Consider the following 18057-nt stretch of genomic DNA (forward strand, 5'->3'; position numbering starts at 1 on the left):
GAACTCCATTGGAAGGACCCTCCATGCAGCAAAATTTCAGAGCCTGTAATCTTAGATCCATATCATTCTATCCCAAAGGATTCCTTGGGTCTGGGAAGATGGCTCACTCGGTAAAGTGCTTGCATTTTCCTTTTAAAATGTTTGATCTGCAGAACCCATGTTTGACATAGTGGCAAAGTGTTTGGAATTGCAGTACTGGTGAGATGGAAATAGGGTCTTTTGGGGATCAGTGGCCAAGCACGTCTAGTCAAGGCTTCAAGCCAGAGACCTTGCCTCAAAGGAGGGGGATGGCATGCCCGTGATTGTTTTCTGACCTCCACACATACATGTATACCTGTGCGTGACCATGGGAACACACACACACACACACACACACACACACACACACACACACGCTGCTCGCACACATTGTGGATTAAGGTCCCCAGACTCTTGGAATTACCCCTTTTTATCACTGAGTAAAGGTGATCAAGGACTTTGCCTCCTGAAGTAGCAGGCTCCCCAGACACAGACAGCTTTCCCAAGATCAAAGGTCAGGAGTCCTTTGTCATCCAGAAGACTTTATTTCCCTCCATCTGTTGCTATCCTCAGTACCCCTCTTTCTTTTCGTAGGTGTGTGAGCATGCTTGGAGGTCAGAGGGCAACTTGTAGGAGCTGGTTGGTTTTCTCCTTCTACCATGTGGGTCTCTGGGATTAAACTCAGGTCTTCAGATGTCAAGGGCCTTTATCACACTGACACATCTCCAAGTTCCTAGCACTACTTTCTTGTAAGTCAAAAGTGTTGGCCAATCATAGCAGACAAGCCTTCTGTTAGCCTTGGTTTACAAAGTGAGCAAAACCCCGGAACTGTAGCCAGTCTATTTCTTTAGGTCAATCCCCTTTCTTTCCGCATTTGTGAACTGCCCACCTTGCTAGGAAATGGATCTCTGAACGTCTACTGGGCCAGGGTGCTGTTTTGTTTGTTAAAGCCACTGTGTTTAATTTGTCACGTGTTTCCTTGGGGCAGGAAATTAATAGAACATTTGCCTTAGCACAATGCGCTGCATAAAACAGGACGTGGGTAACTCGTGCCTGTAAATCCAGACCTCAGGAGAGTCAGAAGTTCTAGGTCATTCTCGGCTACACAGTGAGTCCGGGGCCAGCCTGAGCTACATGACAACCTGTTCCGAAACTATTTTCTCTTTTGTATGTCCACACCAAGATTCTATGCGCCCTCGGGGCCTCCGCCTTAGCCACAGCAAGCTGTGACTCACCGGAACCGTTATCCCTACCATTCTCAATAAAACCCCATTCAAAAGTGGAATCGCCTGGAGACCACTTTCAGGCACCCGCGAGGGGGCGCGTCTCTGCCGCCCGCAGTAGCCGGAGTCTCTCCCGGGAAGGGGTGGGGGTGGGGGTCGATTTCTGCTGGCCCCAGAGAGGCGGAGCTCGCTCCCACACCACTCGGCTCAGCCAATGGGAGGGCGCGCCGCGGGGCTTGGAGGTCCGCGCCAACGGTGCTGAAAACCCTGCGCGCGAACGGCGGTCTCCGGGAGCGCGCTCGCGGCAGCCCGACTCTCCCCTAGTTGGCGAGGCTGGCGTGCGCTGCCTCGCAGCCCCGAGCGCGCGCCTCTCCAGCTCCCGCTCCGGCTTCCCCAACCAGGCTTATTATGGCTCCCGACCCGGTGCAGACCCCTGACCCGGCCTCCGCCCAGCTCCGCCAAATGCGCTACTTTACTTGGGAGGAGGTGGCGCAGCGCTCCGGGAGGGAGAAGGAGCGATGGCTCGTGATCGACCGGAAGGTGTACAACATCAGCGACTTCAGTCGCCGCCACCCGGGAGGCTCCCGGGTCATCAGCCACTACGCTGGTCAGGATGCCACGGTGAGCGCGGACAATAGGCGCGTCTGCACCCTTGGGAGGGACACTGGCGAGGGGAGAGGCCTCTAGACCCAGAATGCAAGCGCCAGAGAGACCAGGGCTGCAGGCGGTGGCCAGAGACACGCACATTCAAACAAAGGGCTGGCTGCAGGTCGGTGCTTTGCCTCTGGAGTCTCAGGCACAGGTTGGATCCGGAGCTTGATAGAAGGGAGTGAGCTTTTGAGGTACCCGAACCACGGTGCTTGCAGCCTAGATTAGTGGTAGAAGGAGTCTGAGAAAAGAGTGGGAGTCGGTCTTGTCTGCAGGGCTGGGAGGGTGAACACAGCCTTGTCTGACCTAGAGAGCTAGCCCCAACTCGGGATCCGGAGCGGGAGAGGACCGCAGGCGATGGGGGTAGCACTGAGAACCCCGTGCTTTTGCATCACCTGTACATTGTGAAGACCGGAGGGTAGGGTAGTGAACCTGTGCGGGTCCAAGAAAGCTTGAGGTCGGAGTCGTAAAACTGTTCTCGGATTCTTAGTGCGATGTCACTTGGCGGTAGGCCAAGGAGGTCTTCAACTATTCCGAGAACAGGGCTCCCGCGTGATTAGACACTTCGCGGGATCGCGTCCCTTTTCCGCTGTAGCTTATTGAAGGCAGAGTCGGTCCGCGCCCCCAGCCTCTGTCTAGTGGCCCTGTTTTCTCTTTATAGACCACATCCTCCTGACTTACCCCCTTAGGACCCTAAAGTTGGGGCAGAGCATTCCTTGACATGATTGCCAACTGTTGGATCCCTACATTCGGGTCCATCTACCTTCTAACTACCTAATGCTATCCCTCCTACCTCTTATTCCTTGGCTGCTAGTCTCACTGGCTCCCGGGGTCACTAGGGTTCCTATTAAGTTGTCCACGGAGTTAGAGGTGGAGGGCACTCGGATTAAACACCAGCCTTAGAGACCAGGCTAGAATGAGCCAGTAAATAGAAGTAACCACTCCAGAATCCAAACAGCAGGGCATTCCTATACGGATTTATGAACAGATGGAGCAGACCTGCACCGTCTAGGCTTCCCATTCAGTGTGATTTGGGAGCCTAGGATTTCATAGCAAGGACAGCGATTGGTCTCGATGTGTGGTGCCATGCCCACAGACTCCACCTCCCCTAAGGCCCTCCCACTCACCTTGTATAACCCGTATCAACTCCTCCGGAGCAGGGAATGGTCAGTATTGGGGGAAATGGGGAACCCTGTCCAAAAGAGGAAGCAATGTGAAGAGTTCCCCAGCTCTGGCATAGGGAGTCCAAAGAAGGGACTTGTTGAAAGTGCTATAGGAACAAAAGCCTCATAGCCCCACCTATTCCTGCAAGCTGCTTCTCTCCATGCTAAATTCCTACACGAATGTCTGTAGACATGAAGCCAGCGTCTAAGGTCTTTCTGTGTGGCATTCAGGGGAGTCTTTCCAGTCTTTGGTGTAGTGTCCTTTCAATGAGAACCCAAATTCTGGGTGATCTGAGGATGACAGACAGCTGAAAGCCCAGTAGCCAGAGGAAGGTGGCCTTCGCCTCAGCGTTAATGCAAACCTTGTTGGCCTGGAGGATGATCTTTGATGTGAGGCTCTTGGGAGCCTAGGGGACAGGGGTCCTCACTGTCTTCTCCCTGTATTTTCAGGATCCTTTTGTGGCATTCCACATTAACAAGGGCCTTGTGAGAAAGTATATGAACTCTCTTCTGATTGGAGAGCTAGCTCCGGAGCAGCCCAGCTTTGAACCCACCAAGAATGTGAGAGGCCATGTTTGCTGTTTGGAGACTTGGTTGTGGAGGGAGAGGGGGAAAATGCCTGCATAGGGCATTTCCAAGAACAGGTGACAGTTCTTGGGCGCCTTGACTAGTCATGGGGTAATAGTAAGGCCCTAGGAGCAGGAGCCTATATTTCTTCCAATGCTGCCACCACTGATGCTCCCCACAGTAGTGCTCCCATCAGTAGTGCTCCCGTCATCAGTGCTCCCATCAGTAGTGCTCCCATCATCAGTGCTCCCATCACCAGTGCTCCCATCACCTGGACTCCCATCACTAGTGCTCCCATCAGTAGTGCTCCCATCACCAGTGCTCCCATCACCCGTACTCCCATCACTAGTGCTCCCATCACCAGTGCTCCCATCACCCGTACTCCCATCACTAGTGCTCCCATCAGTAGTGCTCCCATCAGTAGTGCTCCCATCAGTAGTGCTCCATCACCAGTGCTCCCATCACCAGTGCTCCCATCACCAGTGCTCCCATCACCAGTGCTCCCATCACAGTGCTCCCATCACCAGTGCTCCCATCACCAGTGCTCCCATCACCAGTACTCCCATCAGTAGTGCTCCCATCACCAGTGCTCTCATCACTAGTACTCCCATCACTAGTGCTCCCATAACCAGTGCTCCCATAACCAGTGCTCCCATCATTGACAGCAGACCTAGTTACTGAGCATTGTGCACCAAAGTAAACTCATAAAATAATCTTTACATATGTCTACATAAGAAAATAGGCTCAGAGAGGTTAAGCTGCAGAGTCAGAAATCACACAGTGGAGACCCAGAGTAAGTCTGTTTAGCTGCTGGACATGAGGCCGTTTGTAGGCACTTCCTATCCTCTTTCCCTATCAGGGTATCTTTGCCTAAGACTGACCTTCCCACAGCTACCTCCCTGGGAGGTTCTCTTCAAGGGCTGGGGTGCCACTGAGAAGAATTCCAGCCCCTGTCTCCCACAGAAGGCGCTCACTGATGAATTCCGGGAGCTGCGGGCCACAGTGGAGCGAATGGGCCTCATGAAAGCCAACCATCTCTTCTTCCTGTTCTATCTGCTGCACATCCTGCTGCTGGACGTGGCCGCCTGGCTCACTCTTTGGATCTTTGGAACTTCCTTGGTGCCCTTCACCCTCTGTGCAGTGCTGCTCAGTACAGTTCAGGTGAGCGCCCTCGCCTGCTGCCTGTTCTTGGAAGTCCTAGTGAAAACACCAAGCCAAGAAGCCCTCCTGGGATCTGTAGACACACCGGACTCGGCCCGGGGAGAGAACACACACCCCATTGTGTGGCTTTCACCCGCTCTTTACCCACGGGCTTATTTTGGTTCAGTCATAGCCTCTTCAGCTTCACTTCCCTTTCCTCCTCTGAAATTTCAAGTTCAGGTTCTACTACAGGCCAAGTATGCCAAGAACCAACGGCTGGCCCCCTTCCCACCATTGGTGTTACCTAGCATGCTACCAGCCAATCACGGTCCAGCACCAGGATTTGGACTAACAGTCTGTCTACTGAATGTCAGTTTGTCCTAAGTCATGGCACTTCAGAGGAAAGAAGGGAGTGTGGTCTGCCTCAGCTTACCTGTGACTCGGGGACCAAGAGGGATTGGGACCTGGGTCCCATGGCTTATCCCAATGTCCTTCCTTTAGGTAGTGCAGCAGTCCAGTATGGAGAAGCTGAAGGGGCTGCCAAGGTCTGTGAGAAGGACCCTAGCTAGGCACAGGGTGCCCTAAGCCTAACCTTTCTCTTTTAGGCCCAGGCAGGTTGGCTACAGCATGACTTTGGGCACCTGTCCGTCTTCAGCACCTCAACATGGAATCACCTGGTACATCATTTTGTCATTGGCCACCTGAAGGTCAGTGAGATTATCGCGTTCCCCCAAATCCCAGCCATTCACAGTTGTCAGAGGGTGGGAAAAGTGCCTATGACCCTGGGTTTTCTTTCTTTTAAAAAATATATTTATTTATTTTATGTGCACGGGTACCCTGCTTGTGTGTATGCCTGTGTACCATAAGCAAGGGCATCAGATCCCCTGGGAGTAGAGTCATAGACAGTTGCGAGAGGTCGGTCGGTCGTGTGGGTGCTAAGAACTGAAGCAGGGACTCACACTGGGTTTTCGTCTGTACTCTCTGTAGGGGGCCCCAGCCAGCTGGTGGAACCACATGCATTTCCAGCACCACGCCAAGCCCAACTGCTTCCGCAAAGACCCCGATATCAACATGCATCCCCTCTTCTTCGCCCTGGGGAAGGTCCTTTCTGTGGAGGTGAGCTGGGTGTCAGTGCAGAGGGGAATGGAGTAACCTCTTCTGCAGGCTGAAGGGAAAAGTGCTTGTTTGCTCTTATCAGAGAAATAGGAAGGACATCGGAGGCTAAGCTACAGGGCTCTTACTTTCTGGAAGTTGTGGAGGGCAGATTAAACCAGGACTGTTTAAGACCAATCGGTCAGCAAACAGTTACGACATTAAACTAACCCGGGTACTCTGCAAAGGATTCAGTGGGTTACAGGGGAGTCTATGCAAGCCCCTGTTCATCTCTGAAGATGACTAAGATAGCTCTTTGGGGTGCTGTTTGACACCCCTGCTCCAGGAAGGCACCTCACAGCATTTGGTGTTTCCGTCTCTTACCTCTGCTGTGGTACAGCCTGCCTTGCTTAAGACCTCAGTGTCTCACATGTCTGACATCAGGGCCCAGAACACTGCTGAATACAGCTGGCTTCTGTATCTTTAGACTCTGATCAGTGGATTTAACCAGATAATCCGGGAAAAAAACCCACACCCATCCTGAACACGTACAGGCTGGTTTTTTTTTTAACATGATTGTGTGTGGGCACATGTGCTACGGCACATGTGTGGAGGTCAGAGGACAACCTTTGTGGGGTCACTTCTCTCCTTCCACCTTTATGTGGGTCTCAGGGATGAAACTCAAGTCACCAGGTTTGCATGGCAAATACCTTTACCCACTGAGCCATCTCACCAAGCCTAGTGGGATTTTTCACCTTTATTTTTGGTTGGGCGCCTAGCATGTAACAGCTGAACCATCTCTGCAGCCCAACTTTGTTTATTATTATGTGAGAGCACGTGTCAGAGACAACCTAGTGGAGACAGTTCTCCATCCACCTTCCCTTGGGCTCCGGGTTTGAGCTCAGGTCATCAGCTTCATCAAAACTGCTTTATCCTCTGAGCCCTCTCAGGAAGGCTTCTCACCCGGTGGCTCTAGATCTTCTTGATTATTAGTTCCTAAATAACACATTATAATAACTATTTTTATGTAGTGTTGACATTGTATCAGGTATAAGCCATCTGGAGAGGGCTTATTATATGCTGGAAGGAGGCTGGATATAGCTTAGTGGTAGAGCATTTGCCTGGCTTGAGTGAAACCCTGGGTTCCATACACAGCACCAAAAAGAAAGATAGAGAAAGAAAGATCAGGTAGGAGGGAAGGAACGAGGCCAGGCACGGTGGCACATACAGGAAGTGGAAGCAGGAGAATTAAGAGTTTGAAGCTAACCTGGGTTATATAGCAAGACCTATCTTAAGGAAGAAAAAAAAAAAAAGACCAAAGTCTCATCTCCCAGCCTTCAGGGTTAGGAGGGCATGTGTCAGTTGTTACATGTATGATGCCACTTTATACAGGGGACTTGGACATCTGTAGACACCTGGAACAAGTCTCTGTGAATACAGCTGTGCTTTCCCCCTCCCTCCTGAGTCCGGCCTGTTGCGATCAGCATTGGCTTGGATTAGTCAGCTGAGGCTGTGAGCTGGAGGAAGAATGTCCCAGGGTGGAGAGCTGGTGAATTGGCCTGGCATGAGCAATAGAAAGTTCCAAATGCCCAGCAGAGTTCCTTGAAAAGTTAATTAAAAACCCTCCCGGAGTTCTGCCAGCTCCCCTCCCCCCACCTAATGGCAGCTGCTTGAATTAAGCTGTTGAACACAGTTCATTTCCAGGCATGAGTTCAAGGTAGTCGTCTCTGGCTGAAATCTATTGTGGAAGAGCCTTGGCAGCTCTGGCTTTGCTGGCACAGGGCACTCAGAGCTCCAGACTTGGGCTCCATCTGTCCCTAAGACTCCCATTTTCACAGTTCCTGAGCACTGGCCTCTGCTGGTCTGTTCTGTGTGTTCTCTTTTGCCCCGTCAGCAGTGCACAGTAGGGAACAGGCCTGTGTCATTCTGAAACAGGGCAGACGGCTCATCAGGAAGAGCACCGGGCTTGAAGCACTTCTCTTGTCTTTAAGGAAAGGAAGGGAGGCCCTTGCTGGTTCTTGGTACTGTGGCTTTCAAGAAACTGTAGTCCACAAATATCAGAAAGAGACAACAGGGGCTAGGGAGATGGGTCCATGGGTAAAGCGCTTGCCGTGCCAGCAGGAAGACCTGGGGTTTGGATCGTAAGCACCTGAGCACCCAGCAGCTATGTCTAACCCCAACAGCAGGTATAGAAGACAGTGTGAAAATAAGCACATCCTGAGGCCTCATTGGTCAGTCTAGACTAAAAAGAAAAAGGTGAGCTCCAGGTTCAGCAGGAGATTCCAGCCCAAGAAACAGATCAATAGAGACATGCAGAGCTGACCTCCAGTCTTCACCTGCACACGTGCATACACCTCTGCCCCGCCCCCCGCCCCCACCCCCACCCTCACCCCCGCCCAGAGACACACAATGAGAATGAATGGAAGTAGGAGGCTTGGCTTGGTCTCTCTGGGGACAGTTTACCTAGTGATGCTTGGCTTCGTGACGTCTGCCCAATGCCTCCTAATACTCTTGGAGTGGTACAGGGAACACTTTGCCCTTAATCCTCGGAACTCTTGAGAATCTAAGCACTGTGCGCAGATCATAATGTACTTGATCTCATTGTCTAAGGGGGATAGCAGGGGACAGGATTCTTTCCCATAGCAGTCCCCACTCACCCCCACCAACCAAGAGGGGTGCTTTCCTTCTATGAAATCTCCCTGGTTAATGTGTTGTATGGCTTCTTTACCTGTCTCCATATTATATGCTAATTTCATCAAATTATCCAGCTCCAGTGCCTCCTCTATCTGGTAACTGTAGATACCACTTCGTGTCACTGTAGCAAAATACCTGAGGCCGGGGACTTTATAAAGAAAATATATCTGCTTGGTTTATTGTTTTCAGAGACGGAAGGTTGAAGATGGAATAACCCCATCAGTTTGCCTCTAGGAAGAGCTCTGGGAGAGAAGCCAGACATTGGTGGGAGTGGCTGTGAAAGCGAGTGGGGTGAGATAGAAGCCAGATTAGTCTTGAAAACAACTCACTCTCAAAGCAAGCTAGGGTCCCATTGGAATCAGAGGAATCCCTTCAGAGGGTGATTTCATTGGCTCGCAGCAAGCTGTGCCTCTTGACATCACTGCATTGGTGACCAAGGATGCAGTGTGTGAATCCCGAGGAAACAAAGCACACTGAACCACACCCCCACGGCAGCACTCAGCCTGACCCATCTTCTGCTTCATTTGCCCCTGTAACTGTATCTGCGGTTCACTTCTGCTCCTCTGGGCAAAGCCACCACACGTAAAACACAGAGAGGGTCGTATGTAAGTGAGTCCAAGGCCCGCAGTACAGAGTAGGTGGCGGTCAGGCTTCCTGAAGGCCTGAGTAACTCTGTGGCCTTCCCTAGCTTTCGAGGGTGAACCTCCAGAACTTCGGTTCCAGCTCTGCCCTGTGCTTCGACCGCCTTTCTTTGGATTTGTGTGCACCTGCCACTCCCCATTATTTAGCTATCAGGTCCCGGGGAGGCCAGGCCTGAGCATCTTTGCCCAAATACTGCCTTTCTGTCTGTCCTGTTCTCCCGTCTGTTATCTGTAAATGATCTTTCTTTTTTCTTTCTTTTTTTTTTTTTTTCCTTCGGAGCTGGGGACCGAACCCAGGGCCTTGCGCTTGCTAGGCAAGCGCACTACCACTGAGCTAAATCCCCAACCCCAATCTGTAAATGATCTTGAACTATACATTTATTACCCACTTCATCTCCTCAGTTGATAAGGCCCGTGTGGATGAGAATTTCCCACTGTTCACCTCTGTCCTCTCGGCACCTCAGACAGTAAACAGTGGGGTACTCTCACACCAGGGATGGTTGATTGACTCCATGAATGTAGAAAGATTGTCTCATCCAGCCAAACAGGCTTGCACAGAACACAGCTTTGATGAATGATTTATGGACACGGCTGTAGATATGTGTGAAGATAACTCAGAATGTGCCCTGAATTGAGCACCAAAACTAATTGGGGCAAGAAATGCCAGAGCCATGGAGTGAGCCCACGTGAGTGGCTCTGGACCAGTTGCATGGTCTGGTGACTCCCAGCCAATTTGTTCAGTAGCTTGGCTTTTAAAACAAAACAACAAAAACAAAACAAAACAAAACAAAAAAAAACAAAAAAACAAAAGAAACAAAACCCACCCAGTGGCCAAAGCTTTCCCCAAACCCTCAGATTGCTGGGTTGTTCTTGGTAGTCTTTCTACATATATTACTAAACTTTCAAGGGGGTTATGAAATTCATGTTGAAGAGTCTACAAGAGAGGCTGTAGAGATGGCTCAGTGGTTAAAAGCGCTGGCTTCCCTTCCAGATGACCTGGATTTGGTTCCCTGGAACCAGTTGGGAGCTCAGAACCATCTGTAACTCTGCTGCCCTCTTCTGACCCCCACAAGTATTGCATGTACTTGGCGCATAGACAAGAAAGCAGGCAAAATACATAAGATTTTTTCTTTCTTTCTTTCTTTTTCTTTTCTTTTCTTTTTTTTTCGGAGCTGGGGACCAAACCCAGGGCCTTGTGCTTGCTAGCCAAGCACTCTACCACTGAGCTAAATCCCCAACTCCAAGATTTTTTTTTTTTAAAGAGTCCAAAAGATCATGATGGAAAGATTCAGGCTACCTATACAGGGGCAAAAATAGTTTTCTGTGACATCTCCGAGGTCCAAAGCGTACCAGAAGCAGGAGGGGGTTGGGTCTGGAAACCATGTGACAGAGTCTTAAATAGCTATCAGGAATCCTATACACTGCCTAGTGTATACTCTTGTGTGTTCCTTGTCATAGTAGAGTCATAGGTCACCATCCAAGGCCGGCCACTTGCTCCAGGCGTTAAGCCTGACAGAGACTTTCAATGGCAGCAGCAAGCTAAAGGCTCCGGAAGTAGGCCAGGGAAAGCCAGCGACCCGGTGGGACAAATGGCTGTCTGGTCTCCGCTGCTGACTTGCATTTGTTTCTTCACAGCTTGGGAAAGAAAAGAAGAAGCACATGCCATACAACCATCAGCACAAGTACTTCTTCCTGAGTGAGTGGCAGCCACGGGGTGGGGGCCATAGGAGGAGCGGACTCCCCTAGGAGAGGCCTAGGAGGAAGTGCTGTCTGCTGATACCCGTGACCCGGAAGCAGATGGCCGGTCCCCCTTAGTAAAGTCAATGGACTAAGGCTCAGGCAGTCGTTTGTATTCAGGGACAAACTCAATCCTCCACTCTTTCCCTTCTTCCAGGAAAGAAGTGGTCAACAGGGGCCTCCTGGTTTAGTTTTAAGCCTTGTCTTAAACCCAGTCATAGAAAGGTGGGGTCCGTTAGGATGACTCCTTGGGCAGTGGGGTCCAGGAAGAAATTTTCTTGACAACTGAGCAGAAGACATTTTGGTTATATACTCCCTACTTTAAAAGCCTGCTGCATACGGCTTTAAAATTCCTTTAAAACCTCAAGTTTTGGGGACCAGTTCCTTTTAATGAGCTTTGAGGGTTCGCTTTTGCGTTTTGAGTGGGGTTTGAGAACTGGCTTCACACTTGCTCTGTAGGCACCTCTATCTATTTCAGGTTTTTAAAGGAAGGCAGGGAAGAATTGGAGGAATTTATCTAACTGCTTATTGCCAACTGCCCCTTCTAGAAAAAGCTGAACATGATAGAAGGCCTGGGTACAAACTTCTATAAGGAATAATTTTAGGCCTAGGGAGATGGCTCAGTTGGTAAAGGCTGGCTGTGATTTTAGATTTCTAAAATACACACACACAAAAAAAAATCCAGGAGTGGCAGCACATGCCTGTAACCCCAGCATGGGGGATGGGAAGGGTGGAGAGGCCCAGGGACGGGTGGATCCCTGCAACTCATTGGTCAACCAGAATAGCTTCATATTTAATGAGAGACTGTCTCAAAAGCTAAAGACGGAAGGTCTATGAGATGGCTTAGCCGGTAAAACCCTGACAGTGGTGGAAGGAGAGGAAGCAACTTGTGTAAAGCTGTCCTCTGCCCTCAAAATGTGTGCTCTGGCCCACACAGGCCATACATACATTGTATCTATGTCGGAAGGGAGGGAGGAAGGGAGGGAAGGAGGAAAAGAGGGAGGGAGAGAGGGAAGGAGGGAAAAGAATTTTAGAGTCTGGGGCATATCAAGATGAAGAAGCTGTGGGTGGGGACTGTCGTGCAGTGGATGGGACAGCATCAGGTGCTCCTCAGGCTGTGATGGGTCAACAGAGTCCTTCCCCTGCCCTTTGACCTACATGGTGGAGCAGTAAGAGTATGACAGGACTGTGGGGGCAGGGCTGTAGTCCAGGCATCGTGGGAGAATTAATGTGCCCTTTTAAAGGCCTGGGAGGACATTCCATGCTTGAGACTTAAGCTCCCACATGCCCTCCTCCAGGAGGAAGGGATACAGCTCCCAGCCCTCCGCTTCCCTGGCATACTTCTGCAGAGTTGGCCTTCTCTAGGCTTGTGTTCCTGCCCAAGCGCCTATAGCTTGTGGCTGATGGAGGAGCAGTGAAGCGGCTAGGGGGTGACAGGAGGCAGTCCTGTGCTGGGGACCATCTCACCATAGCAGCCCTTTCCGACCCCTATCACTCACGCCTCCTCCATCTCCTTTTGTTCCCCAGTTGGACCCCCAGCCTTGCTGCCTCTCTACTTCCAGTGGTACATTTTCTATTTTGTTGTTCAGCGGAAGAAATGGGTGGTGAGTATCTCTGGCCCGCAAGTCTTGTGTGCCGGGTTCTCCAGTACAGAATGAGGAAAGGTGTGGTCTGTGGGGCGTGAAGACTGACTCCAAACCTAACCGAGCAGAGTAGAACCAGGGAGAGAGGCTCTTCTCTAGATGGGTTGAAATGGCTCAGGCTCACCGGTGCTCTGCCTCCTCCTGTCAGGCTTCAGGCGGCTGGGTCTCCTAGGGTTCCCGAGCTACCCAGCACTCCAGGAACTGCAGAGAGCAACGGGGCGGGGCGGGGCGGGGCGGGGCGGGGCGGGGCAGGGCGGGGTCTGCGGAACACAGCAGCGAATGGTCCCTACCCTCCCGGAATGTAGGATGAAGCTGAAAGTGACAGGCCCATGAAAAGTCATGCAGTCCGAAGAGGCTTTGGGGGTCCTCAAAAAGGGTCTGGCTGGGTCTGCTTTTCCAACTACGTGGGCGTAGGGAAGACAGGCTCTGAGCAGACAAGCTGGGAACTGAGGTGTGAGCTTGGACATTGCTCTCAGTGTAGAGGACTCAAGTATTGGGGGAAGAGTTTAGGGCTTGGTTCACTGCAGAAAAGGACCCGGAGCTTCAATCAGTACAGTGGCATAGACAGAGCCTTGGTGCTGGAATGTTCATCTGGTAACATTTAGCTAGGGTAGGAAGGTGCTGTAGCCAGGGAGACTGCAGGGACCTCTGTGAAGGGACAGGCGGGGGGCTGGGGTACCACTGGGAACAGAAGGGGTGCCGTAGATGTTGAGGACAGGCAGCTAAGAGGAGCTGAGGATCACTGGGTGCCAGACGCCCACAGTGGGGAGGAGGTGCGGACTGCACAGGCAGAGATGGGGAGGGAAAGCAGTCGGAGCTGCTGGGCCAGCCCCCTCTCCCATTCCCACTGCAGGACTTGGCCTGGATGCTCAGCTTCTATGTTCGTGTCTTCTTCACTTACATGCCGCTGCTGGGGCTGAAAGGCCTCCTATGTCTTTTCTTCATTGTCAGGTATGGACGTGTAGTGGTTGGCAGGGAAAGTACAGGTGCTGGCTGGGTCTGGGCTTTGGGGGTCACTTGGGACATTGGCTGGGGAGAGTCACAGGCTGGTGTTGCAGCTAGGGAGTAAGAACTCCATGCTCTGCTTGTACCGTTTATGGCCATACGCCATATTCAACAGGTTCCTGGAGAGCAACTGGTTTGTGTGGGTGACGCAGATGAACCATATCCCCATGCACATTGATCATGACCGGAATGTGGACTGGGTCTCCACCCAGGTAAGGGGCCATCACTCGGAAGACCTAGACATGCCATAGCTACTGAAAAGGGTGGGTGGTGGACAGAAATAGCCAAATTGTTTCTTCAAACAAACCTTGTTAGCTTGAGACACCAGAGATAGGGGGATAGCTCCACACAGCCTCCCTAGGGAAGCCCGAGCCCTCTGACATGGAGACCTGACTTTCTCCCCTAGCTACAGGCAACCTGCAACGTTCACCAGTCAGCCTTCAACAACTGGTTCAGTGGCCACCTCAATTTCCAGATTGAACACCAGTGAGTAGGGAGACCTAGGAAGCAGGGGTGGTGGTGGGGAGTGGTTAGAGAGGCAGAAGCCTAACTACTCTGCTGTCCCTAAAGCCTCTTCCCTACGATGCCACGACACAACTACCACAAGGTGGCACCCCTGGTACAATCTCTGTGCGCCAAGTACGGCATCAAGTATGAGTCCAAGCCCCTGCTCACGGCCTTCGCGGACATTGTTTAGTGAGTATGAGCCCGGGAAGCCAGGAGGAAAGGCACGATGGTGGGCATGGAGTGGGGGTGGGGGAGGCCCCGAGGAAGGGTTCCTGGTCATCAGCAATGACATCACCTCGGGGGTGGCAGGGTGTGTTGGTCTGTGACCAGGCCAACTCCCTCCAAGCAAGGGCGTGAAGCCTCTGAGAGAAGGGGACCTATCTGCAGGTGAGTGGCTCAGCCCCCTCACTATCTGCTCGTACTGTCCCTACAGCTCCCTGAAGGAGTCAGGACAGCTCTGGCTGGATGCTTACCTTCACCAATAGCAGCAGACCTCCACATGGAGGAGGAAAAGGACGACTGGAGCCAAAGCAGGAGTTTGAGGGACAATGCCACTATGAATCTAATGTTTAAAGGGTTAGGGAACGTAGATATTTCTACTCACACCTGCCCCCTTGGCCTTCTAGGTACCAAACTTGAGAGCGGAGAACTGTTGGGGCAGGGATGCAAAATTGTTGTTTCTTCTACTTTGGTAGGGGCAAATGGTGGTACCTACAGAGCCCTGCACGAAGTAGGGACCCCACACTAGATATCCCCTCTTGTAAAGCACGAGCCCAACTCACTGGCTATCTGATTCTCACCCTCCTTTTTAGTCCGAGGAACAGTGTGACCCCTTGGAACGAGATTTAGAAAGAGGGCATTCATGCACAGAATTCTGGGGCCTGGCACAGCTCCCTGCCCAGGAGCTCAGCTTGCTGCTGAGGGCTGGGTGTGACCATGTCTGCCTCCGGCTGCTGGGAGAAGCTGTTTTTCAGTCTCAGAAGCAGGCGGGGCAAAGGCCAGGACTGTGGTTTGGGAGGCATTTGGCCCTGGAAGATCCTGGCACACACAATTCCTGAGTCTCATTCCATTCGGGTTCCAGAGAGAACATTAGATCTTTAGATCTTAGCTCTTGACAAAATGTGATGGCAGAGTTACCGGCCTTTGATTCACCTCTTCTAATCAGTCCCCAAGGAATACATAAACAAAGAACAAGAGAGGTCTTTCCTCCTAATGAAGACTCCCAGAGTTTCCTTTTGCTCCCCAACCTGTAGTTCTAAGTTCAACAAAACAGTCATCAACAAAAGTGACGGAGGCTTCCATCAGTGTCAGGGCTCTGTGCAGACCCAGAATCCCTGTTCCCTATGTCATGTTCCAGCATTGTATAGCACGGTTCCATGTCACAAACAGAAAGGTCAGGAACACTGAGGTCTGTGAATGTCACTGCTGCAGCGAGGTCATGTCACTCCTCTGTCTACTCTGTCAAGTGTCTTACTCTACTGGACGCCAGATAGAAACTTAAGGTAACTTCTGACATGTGTCAGTCTAACAATAAACTAGGGCTTCGTCATCTTCTGGTTGGTAAAAGATGTGGTCCAGAGAACGTAGGAACATGCCTGGAGAGACCTAATGTGCTCTTGTTCTGCAAACCCATGGGCATTATTTCCCTCTCCGCTCAAGAGCTCATACTGGAAGCATGCTGACCACCTGGCTGGAATTCGAAAACCTCAAGCCTGAAGGCAAAGTGCAGCACATGTCTGTGGAGAAATGGCAAGCGGTCGAGATGAGGGTGTAAAGGATATTGGGGTATGGCATAAAGACAGGCAGGTTGCAGAAAAGCTCAGATCTTTCCCCGTGGTTGACTGTGCTAGAAAAACTGTTTGAAGCAGGGCGTAGGGAAAAGCGGGATTAAAGAGTACTACCTTTATTAGCTCCTTCCCTCCAGAATAGGTGCAAATCCCTCCCCATGCCCATTTCCTGCCACCTGGGGTAAGGATGTGGCACTGCCAGTCTGTCAAGCCCACTGACTTTGAGTCTTCAGCTGCCAGTCTGGGCAAATACCAGCGAGCTCTGTTGAACCAAGACCAGGCCTTCAGAGCATCTGAACCACTGTGGCCTTCTCTCCTCAGCCTTCACTGTGGCTTTTGCCTAGCCACGGGGGACATGGAGCAACCAGACTCAGAATGTGACAGTGATGAAATGAGGTATCTCAAATCCACTGACAGATAAGAAAACAGGGTTAGAGGGAAAGTCACCTCTGTCACGTAGAGGCAGAATATATGAACTTAACTCTAGTTTCCATGTCTGTCTTTATTACCTTCATCTTTCTACTTCCTGGCCACAGGCATTTCACTTAATTGAGCCTAATGTCAGTATCTGTGTGTGTCAATGTCGTTACCACATTCTGATGAAGCTAAAAAATAAAATTTAATTTGGGCCAAAAGAATGTTGTTATTCATTTGAAATCTGTGCTGCTTGCTTGCACATGCCTAGCAGATGCCCTGGTGCGGAGAAGGGGAGCCGGCTCAGCTGGGAAGCACTTCCTGTCCAAGCGTGGGGACCTAAGTTCAGATCCCCAGGACTGATGTAAAAGCCAGGTGTGGAGATCTAGAACCCAGCACAAGCAGAGGTGTATCCTTGGAGCTTGCTGGCCAACCACCTTAGGCAAACTGGTAAACTTCAGACTCAGTAAAAACTAAGGTGGAGTGACTAAGGCAGCTGGTAGCTGACCCTCTGGCCTTTTAGACATTCAAACATGCAGGAATATGTACACACATAAATATACACCCGATTCCTTGGTGCTGCTGCTAAGTCCCTTCCCACCTGTGAGCTCAAACCCCCTTGTGTAACCTGGGCAGGACTGTGATTTGCCATGTAAGGACGGTCTGACAAGGCCAGATACCCATTTGTAGGTCAATGTACTCCTGGGGTTCTCCTGCTGGATCTCGTGGATGTCACGGTTTTGTCTTCACCCTCTGGTCCTTCAACGTTTTGAGTCATCTCTCCCTTTGGACCTATTTTGAATTTCAGCATGGTTCTATCTGTCTTGTTTGCCTTTCTCTCTGCCAATACTACCTCAATCACGCTGCAAAGCCAACTACTCTCATCTCTGCATACTTCAACTGCTGAATGAAACATCAGAACATTCACGGGGCCAAGCACAAATCGGTACACTCAGAAAAGGCTGAGCAGTTCAAATTTAAAAGAAGCAAGCCAGACTTCTAAATGCTTGCCGACCACCAGGCACACGCCTCTGAAGGCCACTGAGCTCAGGCAGTGCAGCCTTGGCACTTAGTTTACTGCCTCCGCACGCTTAGAATCAAATTATGGAATCAGGCAGGGGGAAAAGAATTCAAATTTAATCTGGCAAAGTCAGTTCCACTCATCAACTGCTGAGAGCAGAGAACAAACTAAGTGCTCTGCCCTCAGGATAAAACGTATTGTCTACATTCACCTAAGACTTCATTTGGGAAACAGGACGAATTCAAGGCTTCCTGGTCTACTGAGTTCCAGGCCAGGGCTATACATAGTGAGACCCTGTGTGTGTTGGGGGTGGGTGGGGGAGTAGGGGGCAGTGACCAGGGGAGAAATTGAAAACCATTGTGCAATGACATGGCAGGTAAGTTCTGACAACTTGAGTTCCGCCTCCATGGCATGCAGTGAGGAAAATCCCTGAAAGCTGTCCTTTGACGTCCACGCCCCCACCGTATAGTAGAATTCAAAGGACTTGAAAACTCATAGTACTAGTCTAATACTCAATCTGTCAAGGCCTTTTCAACTTACTCGTGTGCTGTTAATAACACAATTGTGAGATCAGAACTCAAACAAGCTAGCTGCCCACTAAGTTTCACCAGTTACAATGGCTTATCAACTTGACCATGCCTGGAATCAACTAGAAGGCAAGCAGCTGGGCCAACCTGTGCGAAGGTTGAAAAACTCACCCTAAATCTGGGCTACACCTTCTAATGGCAGCCCATACAAAGGACGTGGAGGCTTTGTT

At 51.0% G+C, this 18057-nt stretch overlaps 1 protein-coding gene across 2 annotated transcripts; it reads left to right on the forward strand.

The window, feature by feature from the left end:
• Nucleotides 1-1486: 1486 nt before the first annotated feature.
• On the forward strand, nt 1487-16500 carry Fads1 (fatty acid desaturase 1). 2 transcript variants are annotated; one of them, XM_006231075.5, is made up of 12 exons: nt 1487-1862; nt 3503-3613; nt 4511-4780; nt 5365-5466; nt 5747-5875; nt 10822-10882; nt 12451-12527; nt 13420-13517; nt 13687-13783; nt 13978-14057; nt 14142-14267; nt 14512-16500. In XM_006231075.5, exons 1-12 carry the CDS (start codon nt 1650-1652, stop codon nt 14561-14563), a joined length of 1416 nt encoding a protein of 471 aa, XP_006231137.1. In that variant the 5' UTR covers nt 1487-1649; the 3' UTR covers nt 14564-16500. The 2 variants fall into 2 exon arrangements, with proteins under 2 accessions (XP_006231137.1, NP_445897.2); NM_053445.2 differs by having other exon boundaries at nt 1574-1862; nt 4583-4780.
• Nucleotides 16501-18057: the final 1557 nt, after the last annotated feature.

This window comes from Rattus norvegicus, chromosome 1 (assembly GCF_036323735.1).
Source record: "Rattus norvegicus strain BN/NHsdMcwi chromosome 1, GRCr8, whole genome shotgun sequence".
Lineage (NCBI taxonomy): Eukaryota > Metazoa > Chordata > Mammalia > Rodentia > Muridae > Rattus > Rattus norvegicus.